The sequence below is a fragment of the Podarcis cretensis genome, assembly GCF_951804945.1.
Source record: "Podarcis cretensis genome assembly, chromosome: 9".
Classification (NCBI taxonomy): domain Eukaryota; kingdom Metazoa; phylum Chordata; class Lepidosauria; order Squamata; family Lacertidae; genus Podarcis; species Podarcis cretensis.
This window is the reverse complement of record NC_137178.1, coordinates 27,038,811-27,060,482: the sequence shown is the minus strand read 5'-3', so window position 1 is coordinate 27,060,482 and position 21,672 is coordinate 27,038,811. Positions and strand designations below refer to the sequence as shown.

At 40.0% G+C, this 21,672-nt stretch overlaps 1 protein-coding gene across 26 annotated transcripts in view; it reads right to left on the bottom strand.

Moving 5' to 3' along the window:
- Nucleotides 1-21,672, bottom strand: part of ANK2 (ankyrin 2) — a 322,074-nt gene that overhangs the window by 55,600 nt on the left and 244,802 nt on the right. For 21 of the 26 annotated variants that reach the window (XM_079990154.1, XM_079990163.1, XM_079990168.1 and 18 more), the window contains 10 exons: nucleotides 18,750-18,848; nucleotides 18,292-18,489; nucleotides 15,947-16,045; nucleotides 14,522-14,620; nucleotides 13,871-14,068; nucleotides 12,857-12,955; nucleotides 12,659-12,757; nucleotides 10,709-10,807; nucleotides 8,598-8,696; nucleotides 2,841-2,913 (listed from right to left, as the gene is read on the bottom strand). In XM_079990154.1, coding sequence (XP_079846280.1) covers nucleotides 2,841-2,913; nucleotides 8,598-8,696; nucleotides 10,709-10,807; nucleotides 12,659-12,757; nucleotides 12,857-12,955; nucleotides 13,871-14,068; nucleotides 14,522-14,620; nucleotides 15,947-16,045; nucleotides 18,292-18,489; nucleotides 18,750-18,848 — 1,162 coding nt within the window. Of the gene's footprint in view, nucleotides 1-1,921; nucleotides 1,979-2,840; nucleotides 2,914-8,597; nucleotides 8,697-10,708; nucleotides 10,808-12,658; nucleotides 12,758-12,856; nucleotides 12,956-13,870; nucleotides 14,069-14,521; nucleotides 14,621-15,946; nucleotides 16,046-18,291; nucleotides 18,490-18,749; nucleotides 18,849-21,672 lie in introns of all 26 variants that reach the window. The other 5 variants (XM_079990147.1, XM_079990166.1, XM_079990171.1 and 2 more) reach the window with 1 other exon arrangement.

Sequence of the window (21,672 nt, the reverse complement as noted above, 5' to 3'; positions counted from 1 at the left end):
TGAGGCAATGATGCATTGGATCCAGACTTAGTCATGCGTAGAGCAGACCCAGTGAAATTTGTCTTAAGTTTGTCCATTCCAAACATGAATGAATCCGAGTCAAACCCTGTGACTACACATTATTCACCTTGAACCAGCAGCATCTAGTAATGACTGCTGACCTAACAGTCTTGCACCGAACCAATGAACCAGACACTCTCTCTATAGTAAACACAGTTACCATGAGAAAGAGTGAAGACGTATCTGTTCTGATGATGCTCACATGGAAAAGCAGATCAGGAACTGGGGGATGTATTCCTCTTTTAAAGGAATCCATACTCTTATATCCTCCTCTTTCCAGGTACAGTGGTGCCCCGCAAGACGAACGCCTCGCAAGACGGAAAACCCGCTAGACGAAAACCCGCCGATAAGCCGCTTAACAGCTGATCGCTAAAAGCCGCTAGACCGCTAATAGCGCTAATCCGCTAAGCTGTCAATGGGCTTGCTTCGCAAGACGAAAAAACCGCTATACAAAGAGAATCACGGAACGGATTCTTTTCGTCTTGCGAGGCACCACTGTACTTTTCACTTAAACTTAAATCATATCAGGGATTTATAACAGGGAAGGGGAGCCTGTGACCCTCTGGACATTCTTGGGCTCCAACTCCCATCAGCCCCAGTCATCATGGCCAATGGTCAAGGATGATGGGAGATGTAGTTCAACCTGGAGGGTCACAGGTTTGCCATCCCTGGTTGGCGTGTTATTCTTTGTGCAAATCTTTGTAACCATAGCTACTTCAGGGTATTATATTGCCGCTTTGACCAGCCATGCTGTCTAGACCCAAATAATTGTCAGTTAAGTGATTACAGATGGGCATCACATTATGTCAGCCACACACAGCTCCCAGAGGCTCTAATGGAACTGTCGGCAACTGAACCGCTAAAATGGAAATACTGAACATCTGTCCCTGCTGTCGTGAGAGCAGAAGCATACAAAAACCGTATTCTTGCAATCGTCTGATGGGGGAGGGAAGGAATACAGGAAGAACACCCCCCTCCTGAAATAAAGGCAAACACTGGGGCATTTTGCTGGAATCTTTAGAAACCTGTTTCAGTGGTAATGGCAGGTAAAGCATCCACTACATTAAAGAAGCCTTTCTGCAGGAGCTGCATATTCATCATATTTCACTAAATTCATCGCTTTTATGAACAACCTGGTAGGTGGCCATATGCCAATACAGAGGCTACCTAGTTAAACTCTGCAAAAATCCTTAACTTTCCTCTAAGAAGAATTTTCAAGGCCTTGAACAAATATATTGGGTTATTGAAATACATTTTGGGGTGGGGTGGAGGATTCTTTCTTAACATGAATCTGAAACTTTTAGTATTCTATCAAAACTGCATTCTACACAGCATAACATGATTTCAAATAAGAACTTGACATTTTCTTCTAAAGAGGAAGCCATCTTGAGGAACGTCACACAGTGAAGAAAAATCACCATCGTTGTTTCTTAATATTTATCAGTGGTCTCTCTGTTAATGAATCCTAATGCCCTAGGAGGGTACAATACTTATTTAACTTACAATAATACAACCATACAAAATTAGCAACTAAATAGTAAGATCACAGAAGGTAATTTTATCATTCCAATATACTTTATTTAAATCTGAATTTGTAGAACATGAACTATGTCTTAAACATTCTTAAAAGGCAGAACTAACTAAGAGAGCCAGCTACAAAATTAAGGCTCTGTTTTGGGGGCCAGTGTTGGCAAAACTGAAATCATGCAGAGACCCACACACAAATTCACTGGCATAGATCAGAGTTAGGCATTCCATAAACACGTGTCTCCGTTTCAGAAAAGAGGTGGGACAGTAAACAATTAAACAATAAAAATAAAAACAGTTTTGTGCCTCACTCTAAGAACTCTTAACACTGTACCTGCATCACTAAAGGCATCCTCATCAGTGAAATGATCATAGTCAGAGTGTTTAAAAGCTGCATAACACATAAGTTAAATTTCAGGAACAGGGTCAAAAGGGAGCAACTAATGGCATATGGTAGACTGGGAAGAAATGTCATTACCTTGCAACCAAGAGAAAACCAAAATTATTTAAAATAAACATGGAGGGGGTGAGGGAGCAGTATATATACTGAACAACAGGAGGAGGATTAGAGAAAATCAAAGTAATTCTTCACATGGTAGATCAGTCTAGAGGCCAACACTCGATGAATCACTGGAGATTCATGATCTGATCCTCCTACCTTCAAATTTCTCTTTAAAAGCAGCCATTTGATGAGTTGCCCTTTCACCTCTGGCATTTTCCAAATACAAATAACGTGCTCTGCCCACCCAGCTATTTGCTCCAGTGGAGAAAATATACAGGTACACATATGCTTATTGCAAACAGCAGCTGCAAGATGGTAGGGAGGGCTAAAAAGACCTCCCAATAAATGAGATGATAAGAAGCTGCCAGACCATTGGTCCATCTAACTCAGTATGATCCACGTGGACTGGCCAAGACTCCTCAATGTTTTCCACAGGACTGTTTCCTAATTCTACCTGAAGATGCCAAGGACTGAACCTGGAACCTTTTGCAATCAAACCACATACATTATCACTTAGCTATGGCCCACCTTCATCTAATCACAAATCTTTAATGTCTCTTATATTTGATGCTAACTTATCTTTTTAATAAATAAATAAATAAATAAGCAAGCATCTGTACATTTGTTTTTTAGCTTATGGTTTTTTTCAATCTTTTGAATTAGCCACTTTAAGTAATGTGATAGTTTCTTAAATGCAAAGTTCGGTATATATTATAACCAGTCTGGCTTATGTGGTCTGTGGTCAGCTTACCTTCCTCATCAGACACATCCAAGACTTCAGTCATAGTTTCAGGTACATTGAGCTTGTGTTTCTCAGTTACAGTCTGGAAAAGAGAGAGAGAAAGAGACATCAATAAACAGGTTAAATATTGGGGAAAACAAACAAACACACTGAGATATATATATATATATATATATATATATATATATATATATATATATATAATACTCAGGCTTATACACATTTATCATAGTATTTTTCAGTTAAATCACATTTCAGTCTCACTCTGACATTTGAATTATGTTCTGTAGTTCTCATGGTTTTTCCCCCTCCACAAAGATGTCATTTCCTTTTATTGCCGAAGAAAACTTGGTCATGTGCTGTAATGAACAGCAGTTTCCTTTAGCAACTGGTTTTGCATTTTAAAATGCTTCTAGCAGATTTGTTAATTGATATACATGCAAAACATATTCAACCCTTTTGAGGCAGGATGAGTTCTAAAAACACATTAGGTAACGTCTACAGAAAGAAGTTAAAGGATGCATATGGAACTTGTTAAAGCTGTAAAAGCCCTTAGAAATGAAGCTTTGAACGATGCAAAATATTCAGATTGAAAAAAGATGCGAGCAATATGTCCGATGAACCTGCACTAAAATAGTAACTTTATTACTTTCTCATGTTTTACCAGTATATTTCTATTGGCATTTTATTCGTGTATTTGTTTCTTAAAGCTTGTAAAATTACATTTTGTAAAAATTCAGAATAATTCTGTTTTTTGATTTAAGCATACAGATTCCTATTTAATTCTTGCCAAGAAAACCAGCCATAGTAGCTTATGGAAAGACAAAATATGTTAAGTTGAACGTTGAGACATTACCAGAAGAAAGTATTAGAGGGAAGCATATGAGAGTTGTATTTGGCCAAGTCATACCCATGGCAGACCCATCAAAATCAGTTGAATTGAATAACTTAATCCAGAAATTTTTATGGGTCTATTCTGAGCATAATTTAGTTGAATATAACATATAAAAATAAATAGGTTTTCAACAAAAATCTCTTAAAAGTGTAGTTCATCATTTAAAACTGAAACCAAGATTTAAAAGGTGAAAAACTAATATGACTGTGAGAAATCTTAAGGGATAGACTAGACAACAACTGACATAGACAGCACCAGAGGAGGGCAGTGTAGCAATGTCCCCCCTAGGTAAGCAGTGTGCACACATACACACACATTGCTCTATGGAAATTATTATTATTATTATTATTATTATTATTATTATTATTAGAATCATACACATCAAATTAAAATAAATCCATTTAAAATGAGCATATTTATTTGAAAGGTAACAAAACAAAAACAAAAAAATCATTAACATACAAATATCCTGTCCACTGCCCAATGTGCTCAAAACCAGAGCATATTGTTGGTTTTCTGTATTTCTTTAATATAAATGTTCTATAAATATCAACGTTCTCATCACAGCCAAACATGAATCATGTTGAATCATGATGGCATCCAATATAAGGACAAATTCATTTGGGTGTGGATAAAGGCCTCAAATTACTCTCTTGTAGTGAAGACACGAGGAGTGAAAGCACAAACTGATACCCAGTGTTAATGTTTTTAATATTAACTGATTTAAGAGACTAGTGATTCTTCTTTTTTCCTTTGCATGCATTACTGATTCAATTTATTGTACTTCAGCTGAATCTCAAAGCAGCTTACAAACAGTAACTACGGCAGCAATAAAGATAACAGAACATCAGTGCAAAACATCACAATTACAATACCTGGGCCAAATAAAAGTTGGCCTTACCAAATCATATACAATCTTTAACAAATCAACAATTATAAGTACTTATAAACTATACAACAATACTAATGAAACAGCAGCTTAAAAAAACCATTATTACAGGGTGTGATCACCCTGGCACACAAACTGCTTCAGTAACCATTATACCTACTCAATGTATTAAATGCAGAGAGCCCAGCATCTTGAGAGGAACTTGATGAAATAAGAATACCTAGAAGCACTTCCATACTATAACAAACACTTTCCCCAAATCACATAATGTTGTTCTTGTGGGCAATAGCCCTACTGCTGTAACTCAAACCCACAAACTCATAAAGAGACTGAGGAAAAATACCCCTGTCCTTGGGACTGCATACTATCACCCCCCTCAAAAAAAACCCCCAGTAGCTATCCAAATAATTAAAGGGAACAATATCCTTTTACAGAACTATGGGCCAGGTGAGCAGCCATCGGCAGCAGGCACAGCCCATCATTCTTCCCAAAGCTTCTGCTCAACAGCTCAACAATGCTTAAAAGTCACATGGCTTTTCTTTTGTAAAACCAAGAAGTTTTTTCTTCATTAGAAAGGTCAAACAACAGCGGGAAATCAAAGCCTGCCGAGATAGATTAAATGCACACTGCGGGGCATATGTTTCCAACATCTCTCTTTTCAGCAGCAAAGAAATGAGTTAGCAACTACATTCAAAGAAGGAAAGCCTGCTGGTGGAATGATACTGCCTAAAAGAAGAAAGAAAGTAAAATGCTTACTTGCAAAGTGATGTGCGGTATTAGTGGGAAGTAGCATGTTTGAGTTTTCTGGGTTTTTCTGAGTAAAAGCAAAGATGAAATGGACCTTCTGTTCTCAAATGGAAAAGGGCCTGGGCAATAATATGAATACTCAAGCTCAGACAATATCTGAGCTGTTCCCTTACCATTGCTGGTTGAATGCAGAGAAAGATTATCTGGCACTGTCAGAAGCCGTGTGGACTGTCCTACTAACTACATGATGGAGTTCCACTTGGAGGTGTATTTGGGGTTTGGGGATCAGGATGAATTTTTTTAATCTTTCCTCCTCAAAACAGTGGGGATAACAAATTTGTTCATGGTGGTATACATTCACCATGTAAACTTTACAATCACAGGGATTTGTAGATGCTTCATAAAGATGGCAGCCTATCCAGTTATCTGCACCACGTATTTCTTCTACTGCCACTGCTGGTTTGAGATTTATTTTTCATTGGATTTCCCTCCTAACTTCAGAACTAGCCTCTCCTAGAGGGTGTTACCATATTTATTTTCTTAAAATAGGCTCTTTAATAGTACAGTCAATAGCAACTTGCCCAGTGGGGTGGAAGGGCAACCATAGCATCCTGGCAGGTGTGTTGTTGCTGTTTACAGGGAAGGAGGGAGGGAGGGAGGGGTGAGGAGATTGGCACAGAACAGTACTCTGCAATACTACTACCAGCAGTTGCAGTTATCACAGTGATCATTAATGTATTTTTTTGTGAGTATGAAGTGACTGAATCTTATGAACAGATATAGAGAGTCATTCTTCTTCTGCAGTTTGTTTGGGTTTTTGCCTTGCCCAGTTCAAGTCATCCTACTGCCTACATCTCATTAATAACGCATAGCTCACTCTATTTATAATTCCCAACAAACCATTTTGATTCTATCTTTATCAGAACATAACATCTGAGACTTACTGTAATCCTGCATTGCAAAAACAAAATTGCTTTCACTCACACATCTGGACATTGTTCCAGTTCCAGAACCAGCCCTCAGTTTAATGGGAATTGCTGGAATCTATGTACTACTCTGATGTTTAAGTTCTTGAGTCCCTTGCATGGGATTGGGGTTAGAATGTCGGAATAGGATCTGAGAGACCAGGGTTCAAATCCCCACTCCATAGTGGGTCAGTCACTGCCTCTCAGCCTAACCTACCTCGGAGGGTAGAGGATTAAATGAGGAGGGGGAGAACCATGTATGCCACCTTGAGCTTCTTAGAGGAAAAATGTGAGCTATAAAAGCAAATAAACAAAATGTCTAATGCATACTTGCAAAAAACAATATGACTGACTAAAGATTCTAGGTTGACATTACACAAATGCACAAAAGGTGTAAGGTCCCCGCATGCTCTGGAAATGGACATCGGATCAATGTAAAAAAAGTTAAATGAACTATTCATCAGTATATCAAAGTACAAAATAAAAAATGAGTTTCAAAGGTTCTAAATAAATATATAGCAATAGATGCCCACTATGCATACTGTAGTCAAGAAGTTAGGAGACGTGTCCTTCTATGAATAGGACAAGGAATGTTGCTTAGGGAACAGCCCTCTAGTTGTCAGTAGGGTGCACTCATGGCAAAAAGCCTGGCTTTGAACATGCCTCGTACTAATTTCCCTTGCAGCTACTACACTTCTTGTGCCATTTGTACACTAGGGGTCCTTTGTAAAATGATACACACCCAAATCTCAGGTTTACTGATTTTCTGCTTGGTCTCTATAATACACTAGAAAGGTATCTCATTTTCTTTTAGATAAGTGAACCACAGACAAGCAGAGACAAAAGGTGCAGAAAACACTCAGTTAGCAATGTATGCATATGTACTTCATGGGATAGTGTTGAGAGCCAGTGTGGTGTAGTGGTTAAGAGCGGTAGACTCGTAATCTGGGGAACCGGGTTCGCGTCTCCGCTCCTCCACATGCAGCTGCTGGGTGACCTTGAGCTAGTCACACTTCTCTGAAGTCTCTCAGCCCCACTCACCTCACAGAGTGTTTGTTGTGGGGGAGGAAGGGAAAAGAGAATGTTAGCCGCTTTGAAACTCCTTCAGGTAGTGATAAAGCGGGATATCAAATCCAAACTCTTCTTCTTCTAGGTGTGTCAGTTCTAAGCAGGCAAAAGGTGGAAGTGCAATTCACTATATAGGCCCTCCAAGACTCAGGATTCCAGTACCTGAAGGTGTACTTCACCTGGAATTGTCCCGCCTCTTAAGATCTGAATGAAATTCTCTTTCTGATTTCCCACATGCAAGGCTGGTAGCATGAGAACAGACCCTCTCAGTAGTGGCATCTCAAATATAGCAAACCCTCTCTGTGGCCATTTGGCTGGTGCCTATGCTGTTATACTTTTGTAGTCAGCAAAAAGCTCTGCTGTTTGGAGATTTTATGGACCTGTCTGTAGTATTTGTGTGGTTTATGCATTTTAATTGGTTCTATCTGTTCCTCATGTGCATTATTATGATATATATTGTTACCTGCCCTGAGGTCAAGGGTGAGGGAGTAAGTAAGTAAATAAATAAATAAATAAATAATAAAGTATCTTGTAAACATAACCAGAGTATGGCATTATAGCTAATTTGAATTCAACCAAGACCCATTAAGCCTGACGTGAATTTTCCTGTTCAAAGTTAAAGCAGATGAATATGACTCACAGTTTTACATCATGGTAATTTGGGGTATGTTCAACTCAGTTAAGCAAGACAATTTTAAATATTTTAGTCTCACAAACTTCACCAAATAGCAGCAGGGTTTAAACTCAAGGATTCTGCCGTAAGTAACTTGTGGACAAAAATGATAAAGTAGCACCAGGTTTAGCAACAAGCAAATAGAGTGGTGAGCAGCAGGCACCTTCACTCATTTACAGTGTTTAAGTCTCATTCTGCAGCATCAGAAAGGGCAGGAAAAAAAGAAATCGCCAAGAGCATGGAACTCAAATTGAGGACTTGGCATGGCATCCAATTGGATCTTTTGGAGATGCAAGGCATACAAGCTACACAAGACCATCTTAATATATTTTATGGTATGTATAAATAAATCTACATTTCCACAGCTAGATGTCCATGGATACCGTCTACAAAAACTGAAAAATAATTGCTACATTTCAATTATACTTCTAAAATGGTAAAATAAGAAAGGAAAAACAGAATCAAAAATAACTAAGAACAGAAATGCCCCTTTGAATAAAGAATGGAAGATAAGGCTGGTGATACTCACAGTTGTGGTGGTAATCACTTCCTCAGTTACAACCTTTAATGTATCAACCACTGAGATATATCCCAGACGCTTAGCAATTGCTAAAGCAGTGTTGCCATTCTGAAAGGAGAAAAGAGGGAGAGAAGGAGAAGGAGAGGGAGGATTATGATATGAACCAATGAGATCACACCCTGCACTGAATGAGCCAGCATTTCCATCCAAAACAAGGCATTCGCTTAGGAAAATCAGTGTGCTTTACTGTTAAATCTGAATCTCTCTTTGCAACTTTGCTCAGACTACAGCCCCAATTGCCATGGTAACAAAACACACAGAACATCTGCCTGTTACACTTAATAAAAATCTACTGCTTTTAATGGTTTAACCCACAACTTTCTATATTACACTTTATAAAATCTGGCTTTGCTGAAACTCCTGATTAATTTTACCAAACATGTTTTTAATTGAGAATAACTTGATTAATAAATAGCTTAAGAGGCTCCACTTGAAAAATAGAAAGATGAGATGATTCATGCAAATGGTGCAACAGGGGGAAAAACCTAGGCAAGGCAAAACAAATCAGAGACTGTATTTAAAATTCAATATACAAATGCCACTGCCAACAGGATGCCATCCAGATGTTGTTGAACTACAGCTCCCTTAATCTCTGGTGGGAATTGCAGTCCAACAGCATTTGAAGGAAACCACATTGGCTATCCCTCAATTTCTATTTGGGTGAACAAAATATATTTAATCCAAAAGTAGCACCACTAATTTGTGTTATGTTTGGGGCTGTACCAAATGTCCTTCAATTTCAGTTTTCAGGGGTTAAGTAGTATTTTCAGGGAGAATGAGAAATATTTCCTAGGAAAATCTAAACTGTGCAAACTCTTGCCATCTGAGAATACTTACACACACACACACCCAGTGCAGTTTCAGCACCAAATTTTGATTTTTCATATGTTGATTTTTGGCTGGAGGAGCTTCTAGACTGTTGCTATTTTCAGCTAAAATTTAATCATACACCAACAAATTCGGGTTGTGCCATTATTGTTGACTGACAAGTCTTGCACATCAACCAGTTTCCCCTAAAGATTGGAATTTTTTGTGATAAGGAGGGTGACTGGAAAATGTAGTGGGATGACACTTAATTTGATTCAACACTAACCTCCCCGCAAAGAGAAAGCTTTTCTATTCTATGTGAGAAATGACTGCGTGAACAGGGCACTGTTTCATCTCAGTTCTAGTCAGGCTACATAGAAAGCCAATTTGCCCTCTGGGGGTTTGTGGGACAGCTGCACCGGGCCACAACTGCCGCCCACCTTCTGATCAGATAAGTGGTCATTCTTAACCTGAGAAGCCACGGTTTCCAATGTCAACCACCTTCTGAAGTTACACACCTTCCTATAGGAGCACCAGTTCCTGGGGGCTGACCCCTTTTGCCCCCTCAAATATTTTTGGGTGGGAGCTTCTCCCCCCCCCCATGTACAAAAAGCAGAGAGGTGAAGCGTGGAGCCAAGCACAGCATGGCACAGCTCCAACGGCCAGCTCCTTCTCTTTCTCCTCCTGCTGCGGAGGTGAAAGAGAGTCAAAGCAGCTTCCCGCTTGTGGTGGCACCAGGAGAGGAGCCACCAACCATTGAAGCTGTGCAGATGCTGTTTTTGATTCTGCCCCAGGTCCTCCTAATGTCCTGACATCAGGTGCATGACATTGTGCATGCCCCCATCGCCCTTGCAAGCAGGCGCCTCTGCCTCTCTTCATGTTCCTCTGAAACTCTTTGAAGGAACAGATTTCAGAAATGATCTCAACAATCAGGCCCCATCCTCTTTTGAATGGAATACAGTATTCAGGTTGTCTTGACATTACACTTTCACTGAGTCTAACCTTTAGTCACACACTGGGGGAACGTGGCTATCAGTGAAATTACACCATACTCTTATTCTTTGAGGAAACGGATACACACTATTGTGTCACAGTCAATCAGGAAACAATCTAAGATAATAAATTAGGCGCTACTCTTTCCCTATGCTGGGTGGTATGGTGGGTGCTTTATTATCATTAGCCTAAAACACAGAACCAGAAAGAGAAAACCACACCATGAAATGAAGGAAACAGTGTGGCAATACCATGCTTACCGCAGTGATTGCATTTGGTTTGGCCCCATGTTGGAGAAGAACGTTGATGATGTGTGTGTGACCTTGCTGAGCAGCTTGATGAAGAGGAGTGTACCCATTCTGTAGTTAGTGGTAGTTCACACATTTAGGGGAGGGAAAAGCAGCAACATCAATATCTATATATTTGCATATTCCCTAGATTATTTTAATGAAGGTATAACTCATAACTGCTGGCAACCTTGCAATCATATCTGTTTGGATATTGCAATTTTCATTATTAATACATTTTATAGAAAATTATTCTTTCACCATTAATAACCGAAGGCAAGTAATAGCTACCAGATCTATATTAAGGTATGGAAAAAGGGAGGTGGGGAGAAATTAATCAATGGGCCAAAGCTTATAGGACAAAGCAGTTATTAAGTAAAGACTAGTGATGCCATGGAAGTTTGTGAAGTTTTTATATTCTTTAAAACTGTTCACAACTTCCCCTCCATGTTTTTCTATGGGCTAGTCACTGAAAGAGAAGTATGAGCAATACATCACACAAACCCTTGTTGATCATCCAATTGATTTATTTTTCTTGGAGATTTCAGAGTGTAATATAGCAGATCCATGAAGAAAACGCTAACACAGGCTTCAAAGTAAACTAACTTTTGGTTAGAAATTCATTTTTCCATTTGCTTTTCTTATATGCCGCCTATATTTCCTAAAGCAGGCTTGTGTTCTAAAAGCAACTTCAGCTAAATATAACACTGGGTGAGACAGAACATTTAGAGACAGAGGCAATGCCACAACATTTCCAATCCAGCCATTCTTAAGGCCACACAGTAAACTACTGAAATGGAATTTTTCAGAAAGGGGGGACGTTATTACAGTAAAACAGCAAACTATAAAACTCTTCTTGCTAATAACACATCATGTGCCAAACTTAACTGAATGTCTTGGATGCAATTTAAAGAGAAGTATATTCAAAATTGGTGCATCTTATCTTTTATGTTTCCATATAGCAGAGGACATTTTAAAACAAAACAAAACAAAACCCCAACCCCTTTCCAGACTAACTGGCAGCCAGATGTATGGATTCACTCAGTTAAAAGAGCAGCTTCCTTTTGCTAGATTTTCAAAGTATGTATCTACCTCTTAGAAGCATGGGAACGAGGTGTTCTTTTTCCTATAGAGGGACTTCAAAACTTTCAGCTGCAGAATGCAACTTAAAAAAAACCTGCACTTATGCTGAAAGCAAGTTGGAATGTAAAGGAAAGAATTGGGAAGGGGTTAGAAACTGCAGTTAAGGTTCACTGCTTGCCCCCACATGGCTGCATTGTGTGACAAAGGCCATGCAAGTCAACTGAACTTCTTATCTTGTCCAGAGGGTTGTCAGAGAGTTCTGTCATTCTTGCATCAGCCCACTATATTTCTTTGCTGTGTTCAGAGGAAGGGGCTTCCCTCCTCTGGTAATCCAGAGATTTCCATGCTAGGAGCAGAGGAGGGCAGAATGTTCCATTCCTTTCCTGCCGACCTGCTCAGTCAACTGCACACAATTCCTTATCAGCTATGGCTTATATACAAGACCACTCTAAAACTTGTATTCATCATTGATGAAGGCATGCCTGAACCAAGATGTGTTTCAGAAAAATCACATCAAAGCACAAGTCTCTGGAGCATTATTCTGCTTCCATTTTATAACAAAATAATCCGAAAATTGAAATCCACATGAGTGATCATCTGTGTCTGCTTCTCATACATGCACATGTGTCCCTAGTCCACAAACAAATTATTAATGGTTCTCAGCTTGGCTTACTGAGTACTGCATTGCAATTTTGACCAAATTGGCTACAGTCAATGAGAACCACATTCTGCTTTCAGCATACTTCCCTGGAACAGTTAATATACGAAGTGCAAATTACCATGACATGTTTGCAAAGCAGCAAAGGGGAGGAGGAGAGGAAATTATGAACAAATGTTTACCTTTGTCTTTGCATTGACGTTAGCTCCCTGCTTCAGGAGAAAGTTGACCATCTTGATGTTCCCATAGTGACAAGCCACTATTAATGGACTGTAACCCAGCTACAAATAAAAAGCAACCCAAAAAACCACAAAAAATAAGTAGTGAATATGATATCACACTGGAAATTTATTTTATCATCTTGGAAGTTACTGATATACCTTAGTCTGGGCATCTTTGTTTGCCCCATGTTTTATCAGGATATCTGCTACATTCACTTTATCTTCTTGAGCTGCCAAATGTAAAGATGTCAATCCACTCTGTAAATTAAATATAAACAGTCCTTTATTGTATTATAGATACAGCAGTATTTGCAACAGCTGAACCTTCTGAAACAGCATCAGCAGCAACCAAACATAAAGCTTTTTACCACAGTCAAGCCTCAGGCATACAAAGGCATGCATGGCAGTAGCTATGTCTTCATTGAAGAGAAGATGTCTTCTCACCATGAACATCCTAAGGCTGTGAACTAGTGCTACCAGGGGACCTGAATCCCATCAATGGAGGGAATCTTAATCACTTACAAGTCAGAAAGACTGCCAGCTATCATTCTGTCTATCACATCCGCCATGACTTGATTTAATTCTAGGAAGCTCACTCACAGCCAATCCCCAATTATGGCCCAACATGAAAGAGCAGCAAGTGTAGATCTGAAGAAGATGAATGCCAAAGGTAGAGTTGGATATCATGAGAGAACTGATAGCACTGAATGCTATGGCCAGGGGCCTCATACACATATTGAACAGGAGAACATCTTGAAGAACATCCTATGAGGACAATGAGCAAATGTCCATCAGAATCCTTTGGGGCCTTTCTCTCAGGAATGAACGAAACCTTCCAAGAACAGATCTCCCTACACAACTGACCAACTCCCACAGTCATGCCAACAACATCGCAGCACCAACATAATAAATGCATGAAAAACTCCTCTGTTATTCTATAGGCAGAGAACCAGGCCATGAGAACTGCCTAAGTACGGGACCAAAAACCAAGCAAGTAAGTGTTTTAGAAAGCTTCTACTATCCAGATTTTAGCGGGATAGAAACATATTTATCTGTTTCTGCATATTCAACATGCAATAATATTTTTCTGTTAACTGTGTCACAATACTATCCCTTCTTTCATTTTCCAGATAGCATTAGGTGGGTTTATTTCCATTAACAGAAAGGCATTACCTTTGTGGCCACGTGGATATGAGCTCCTTTCTCCAAAAGTAAGTTCACCAGGTCAGCATGACCTTCCTGAGAGGCCAGGTGAAGTGGAGTCACTCCTTGTTTGGTCAAAATATTGGTCTCTGCTTCATAGTTCAGCAGGGTTGTGGCTATTTGCATCTGATTCTTCTTAGCAGCAATATGTAGAGGGGTATATCCATTCTAAAAACCAGTTGCTTTGAATTAATATCTATTTGTAATGTCTGCTTTCTTTCACAATAAATATCAATGCACTATTTCTCCAGAAAATGACCATTCTTTTCTTACTTTTACTGAGTCTAAATCCTCCACCTAAGGGAGGAATATTCTTCAGCAAGCAAGAAATCAGCTAGGGATTCTTGTGTCAGATCACAGGAGCATGGGATATTTTTGTGACATCAGTCAGTAGTGAAATCCTCAAAGGTTTGCACATTATTCAAGAACAGGACCATGCAATGGCTTTTCTTAAATCCTGTCAGTCCCCTGGAGATTTCCCCCTAAAGCTTAAAGGTCTACTTCTGTTAGACAGTATGCTATTTTAATGTAACTAATTATTTCATAGATAAAAACAGATAAGCATCACCTATACTGTCAGAACTCCAAGGAAACATTCTTGAATGGATTAGGAAATCTCACCTTGGCAGTAGCATGGGGGGAAGAACCTTTCTCCAGCAACAGTAGGGCCACCTTCTGGTTGTCGTAATGAGCAGCAACATGGAGGGGGGTGAGGCCATTCTGGAAAGGGCGGGTTTATGTTATGGCATTAAGTGATGGTTAGCTCTGCTTCAAGCTACCGTTACATTACAAAAAAATATGTTTAATAAGAAGCAATTGACTGATAACAGCACAACACAAACATCGAACTCAGGGTGAATTATTTTCATATTAGAAAAGTTGCTTAGGAACAGAAAGGGCATTAAAGAAATCATTAGTTAAGGGGCTTTGCTTTGAAAGCGGATAGGCTATTAATTAATTTAAATTGCCCTAGTTTACCGGTATATATTTTACAACTTTAGCCACACTACTATGCCCTGTAGGCTAATGAGGCTCAAATATGAATTACAGAATGGAGTAAAACAAAATAATTCAGTCTTACCAACAGAATCATTTGTCAAGTTCGGGGGGGGGGGAGGACTTGATCCATATCACTGTACTTTTATCCTACCAGACTTACTACTGAGAAGTCAATGTGGAATTACATGTTTATGTAATCAAAACAAAAATTTACATTACAGAGAACACGAACTCTGCTGAAAATGGTAGCCCTATCAAGTTCTCTCCCACCTTCTGTGTGCTATCTAGTTCAACTTGCTTTGATATCATTCCCTGCCACTATTGCACATAATCAGCTGTAGCTGGCAGAGAAACATGGAGAAGCTTTACCTACAGATATTGTGGAGTGTGAGTAGGAAATTTGACTTGGGACCAGCACTGCTGGCAAGAAACCAAAACTTTTACAATAAGATTGTGCAAAGTGTTCCATATGCATAATTAGACAGTGCTAAGATGCATGCATGAAATCTGCTTGAAGGTTATTACATCTCCGATAACTGCTTTGTGTATTTGGATAGATTTGACCTAGTTTATATGGAGTTAGATACTATTGATTAAAAGTTTTTTTAAAAAAATAATTTCAGAACTATGATATCATTCTTGCTAAAAAAATTAACCCCTATCCAGCTACTTTCTGCTGTATTTAATTCCTGCCCTAAGTCTCTTAACCATTTCCCCATATAAGTTCCTGACTTGTTATCTAATTCTACAATTGTGGAATAAAATTTGTCTGTCAACTGCATGTCACTAATTGACTAATATAATATTTCAGATTTGTTTTCTGCAATGCTCATGATATTTCAGTGTTTGTTAACCACACTCCTGTGCATACAAGTCCTTTTTGGTGTCAAAAATTAATTTATGACACTCTTGGGATCATCAGTTGCATTTTATTTATATTAATCTATAAACAAACTAATATATAAATAAAAGCTACTTCTAATAACTGCAATGGAAAATTATTAACAGTATTGACTGGAAAAAGCAAATTCAGACACTAATCCCTACCTTTCCAGATGAATCAGGAGATGCACGGCGCTGCAGCAGGAGTTTCGCCACATCAATGCTTCCATATTTAGCTGCCACATGCAGTGGTGTGAATCCTTTCTAAAAATGTACAGTGGAAAAACCCAAAAACATTAATATAATCTTAATTACTTGGTTTTAAAGAACAATCCTTACATATTCTCAATGCAATAACTGCTTAGCCCTCAAATTAAAATCAAATTTTATCATTAAAGGAAATAAAAAAATAATCAGTCATAACTTCCCAAGGGTCCTGTCAGGGAACTGCCATCGGAGCCAGAGGAGGAGGGAAGGCTCCAGAGGGATGCCGGAGAGGGTCCCAGTAGGGAGAGAGGCAGCCCATCCGCTGGGGAAGGAAATCAGCGTAGCACCAGTGGAGAAGGAGGGTAGATGGGGGAATTGGAGAGAGGGCTCCTGGACTCCTCACTGGAGACCAGCGGGGAGAGCACGGGTCCTCTGCTGCCCACACCCTCCCTGCGCAGAAGACTTCCACGCAGGGAGAGTAGGAGGCGACTGGGCATCAAAGAACTTCTTTGCTGGAAGAAGTTGAAGAAACGCCCACTGACGGATTCTGCCAGTGACTGAGACAGCCACAGATGGGTGGCTGTCCGGACAGAAAGGGTTCACCCAGGTAACTCAGTCAAGCGTGGCGCCGACTTACGCACGAGCAACCCCTAGAACCATTACAGGTCCATAGCATATTTCCCAACTTGCTAAGTATTTCCACCCCTAAAAGGAAATATCCCATGCAGGCACTATGTCTGCTAAGTTTCAGGTGCCAAGTGAAACAGTTTTATTTCAGGAGGCCTTTGCACCATCAGTGTTGTTCTAATGTTCTAACCTGAAGTTTAATTTATATTTTGAAATTTGTATATTGTAGGATTCAGTTTTTTTGTAAGCTGCTTTGAGAATTATTATTTTATTATTATCATCTGAAGTTATAGATGCCTTTCTTTCTTTCTTTCTTTCTTTCTACAAAAATAGTTTTTTGGATTCCAACTCATGACCACTGAAATGTCTGGAGGGAAGCATGCTTTTGGAGAATTTACTTTGGTCTAACTCAGGAGTGGCGCTGCAGATTCACTCTCTCAATGCCAACACCATTACTACTTACCTGAGTGGTGAGTGGGCATGGTAGCAGTGAGATCAGAACTGTGCTGGCACAACAACAATGGAGGCAATGAACTCTATCCATTGGTGTGCCTGGGCATCCCTGATCTGACTACTGCCTTGCCCTGTCCAGAGAAGCAGTGACACTGGTGTCAGGAGGACACCGCTCCACTGTGCCAACCACTTCTAACTTAACTATAGCTCTACTATTATTCATATTTAGAGATGTACAAATAAGGCTACTTCTGGTTCATGTCACTCTTGTATTCACAAATAAGCCCTTGCTATCCTATTTCCACTTTTTCTGCATTTTTTCAGAACCTGCGTGAAAATTCACTTTTAAATGTACCTTTCTTCTCAATATTTGGGATGAATTAATCTATCAATCTCAGTTTCTCCCTGTTTCTGATTTTTCCATCTTCAGTTTCCCACATTTCCACATCAGTTTGTGTGTTTTTTTAAAGAAAATAAGATCCTCAAGAAAATTCATCTGAATTTTAACGTGAATTTCTTCCAATACACACAAAAAAACTTACAAAGCATATTTTCCCTAATAATAAAGCATTTCGTATGTTACTTTCACTAATATATATGCATTTTAATGTAAACTTTTATTTTAGTACATGAAGTTTTGTACACGTTACTTGGCTGAAGAATTGCATTGCAAAATTCGGAGAACTGGAATTTTGAAGATTGGCTGTGTTTTGGTTCTTATATTGTTTTGAAGGTGTAAGTTGGGTAGTTTTGGCCTTAAATGAAATGGAATTTAATTTCTCCCTCATCCCTACTCAAAATACACATTTCTAAATATATTCTGATACTAAGAATTTTCTGAGAGTAAGACCCATTGACCTCAATCAATCTTCCTTCTGAGTAGACACCAAGCGCTTCATCAAATACTCATCTCTCCTCATCAGGTCTCTCTATCTATTGTATAGGAATAAGGATGCTTGCTTAATTTGATGGTTGTGAATTTTGATATGACCTGACCTGCTCTATACCTTTCAGATGACTGGAACTTATAGAACTGTGCTGTCAGTTCCAATCTGGAAGGTGTGCATCACGTCAGTTCATATCAGAATTCACAGCAGTCAAATTAAGCAAGCACCCTTATTCCTGATCTACAGAGAGAGACTTGATGAAAACTTAATGGAAGTTCAATAGTAGCATTAGCCAGCTCACTATTAGACTGTTTGTACCAAAACTTCAGATTTTACCTTGGTAGCCAAAGAGTGTGCTGCGCCTGCTTCCAAAAGAACTGATGCTACATCAACTTGACCTTCTCGGGCGGAGATGTGCAGCGGTGTATACCCATTAGTAGTTGCTGCATCTGGGTGTGCCATGTGTTGCAGCAACAGCTGGACAATTTCTGTTTTACCCAAGCGAGAGGCAATATGCAATGGGGTCTGTTCCTCCTACAACTCAAAGCAGGACAGAAGTTAGAGTGGGACTGTTGTTATTAAAGATGAAGCTTCATTTCCCCCAGTTTCAAATAATTATTCTAGATGTGTTCAAAAGGTAGATACATACAGAATGTTTCCTGCACTACAAATAAATCTACAAAATTACCCAAGGGCTGGGAGTGGGGGGCAGGGGGACAACCTGTAGATAGCACACTCAGAAACACTTCTGCTTTTGTAATAAAGTGCAGAGGTAGATATATGAAAACACCTACCCTTGCGCGTGCATCAACTAGTGCACCATTCCTCAGGAGGCAGCGCACCACTTCCACCTGTCCTGCACGAGCAGCCATATGTAATGCAGTCTCACCACGCTGAAAAAAACCCCAGATTTTTTAATGTGTTAGCCACCCGAATGCAAACCTTATTAGTTTCATTCATACTGGCCAATGTTCAGTGCAATGGAAGCAAAGCCTCTACTCCTAACATCCAAAAAGTGAGTAATGCAAAGCTAGTAACAACGTAAGAAAACTATGCTGGATTTGGCCAATGGCCCGTCTAGTTCAGCATCCTGTTCTTCCATCGGTCAACCAGATGCCTGCAGAAAATCTGCAACATGAGTGCAAGAGCTCTGTGATCGCCAGCAATTGGTATTTGGCGGCAATGCCTCTAACCATGGAGGCAGAATATGAGTGATGAATGTCCTCTTAGTGGTGCAGCAATAAAAGTGCTAGCACATTTGCAAAGCTAAGCAAGATCCGATATGGTTTCAAATTGGATGGGGGACCATGCACTGAGGTTCCTGCATTGCAGGGGGTTAAACTAGATAACCCTCAGGGTCCCTTCCAACCAGTGCTTTTTTCTAGAAAAATAGGTGCTGATACTCACCATGAAGTTGTTACAGTGTCACAATTTTTAACAACAACAACCAAAACAGTGCCTGTACTGCATACTCTTGAGTACCCCCTAAAAAAACCCCAACTGCTTCCAACTATGATTCCATTTAGCAATTCCTCCTAAAATGCCACTGCTGAACATGTATTTGAGGGCCATATATCTAGAAACAAGAGGCTAGATTAATCTTCATCAATCGGGGGTGGCGGGGAGGCACTATCCCTCCAGCCAGAGAACCTGGAGCTGCTGTTCTTGGACTTATGATGACATCATTGAAGACCCAGAAGGAGGATAGGGGTGGTTGGGCCCCTTTAATCAAAGCAGCACCTTTCTGCTTTGGGACTCACACTTAGGGTGCACCTATTGCTGCTTCTATATAGGGCTGAGTCCCAGTTTGCTCCTTGCTGAAGTAACATTGAACTGCTGTGTTTCTAGAGCACAGCCTGAGCCCTGCATTCAGTGGGAACCCTTTCCCTCACCTTAAGCTAGCACATTTTGCCCAGTATCTAGCCTGAACCTCACCCTGTACCCAGCCTGAGTTCTGCTTTGCCTCACCCATCTCCACCTCAATCTTGTCTCTACCAGCAGCCCAAATAGGGTGGAGATGTGGACAGGAGAGAAATAACCCTGCTCACAACCAGCAATATATAACCCCCTGATGAAGAGACTACAATTCAGTTGATAGGACACAACATGACTAGGTCATCTCTCTGGTGGTTGAGCATACTTAGGTCACACAAGAGGGAAATTGGTTACGCGAACAAAGTAAAAAGGGGAGTTTATACAAAAAGGAACCACCCTGTGCAATAAATATATGAAGAACACTGATAAAACTTCTCTTTGCATAACTAACACAGGTATTTTGTGTTCAGGACTCCAAACACAAACACCCAACAGCTAACTTTCATGCTACTCCTACAACTGGGGATGCAAGGACAGAGCACAACACAGAGATAAGAAAGAGGACAAGAAATATCTGTGCCACAGAGTATATGCTGCAGTTATCTCCCGGCCCTCTCCTCCTTGCTATATGTAAGAGGGTTTTGCCTAAACCAGGCATGGCCAAATTTGGCCCTCCAGCATTTTTGGGACTACAATTCCCTTCATCCCTGACCACTGGTCCTGTTAGCTAGGGATAGTGGGAGTTGTAGTCCCAAAACAGCTGGAGGGCCAAGTTTGGCCATGCCTGGCCTAAACTATGTTAATGAACAAATCCCCTTCCCAAAAGTATCTCCCACACAGGAAATACAAGGGTTATCCCTCATCCAGGTAAGCTCCCTAAAGTTGATTAACAGATACTCTATTCCAACCATCATTATTCCGGTTTAGTCATGCTGGCCACATGACCCGGAAAGCTGTCTGAGGACAAACGCCAGCTTCCTTGGCCTGAAGTGAGATGAGCACCACAACCCATAGTCAAGTTTGACGGGACTTAACCGCCCAAGGGTCCTTTCCCTATACTCCTGCTAAATACTCTTGCCTGGGGACATGGAACAAAACAATCTCTGCACGCATAGTTTGCATTTCGGTGTGCATTCACAGCTTTATAAATAATTACCATATTTTCCATCGATAAGAAATGGACTCCAGTTTAAGAAAATGGGGGAAGAGCTATCCGTGTATAAGATGCCCCCCCAATTTTGGACATTATTTTTTAGGAAAAAACCCTAGTCTTATACATGGAAAAATATGGTATTTCTTAAGCCATTTCCAAGCATTCTAACAACACACACCTCCCTACTCCATAAGGCAAGACTTTTGATGTGGTGATCTTGGCTTCTGTTATACCAGACTTCCCTGGTTTGGATATAATAGCATATGGCTTGATTCATACCATGATCTTTGCATCAAAGCTGTCACACAACAAGAAGAGGAGTAGGGAGGGGACAGAAGTAAATGGCCATAGTGGATTATGCTTATTTCAGGTCAGCTGCTATACTTAGCCTGCAACTTCCTGCTAGAACCTCTCTAGTTCTAGATGTATCATGGTGTTTCTACAGATCTTTCCAAAATCCAAAACGTATTATTCACATTAGAATGGTTCCATGAATCTCCATGAGACTTTTAGTTTTGCAGACCATTCAAGTTAAATTTAACTTCTGAAATCAATAACTGATTCAACTGTCAAGTTTAAGTGATAATAGGTAAAGGTAAATGGACCCCTGACCATTAGGTCCCATCGTGGCCGACTCTGGGGTTGCAGCGCTCATCTCGCTTTATTGGCCAAGGGAGCCGGCGTACAGCTTCCGGGTCATGTGGCCAACATGACTAAGCCGCTTCTGGCAAACCAGAGCAGGGCACGGA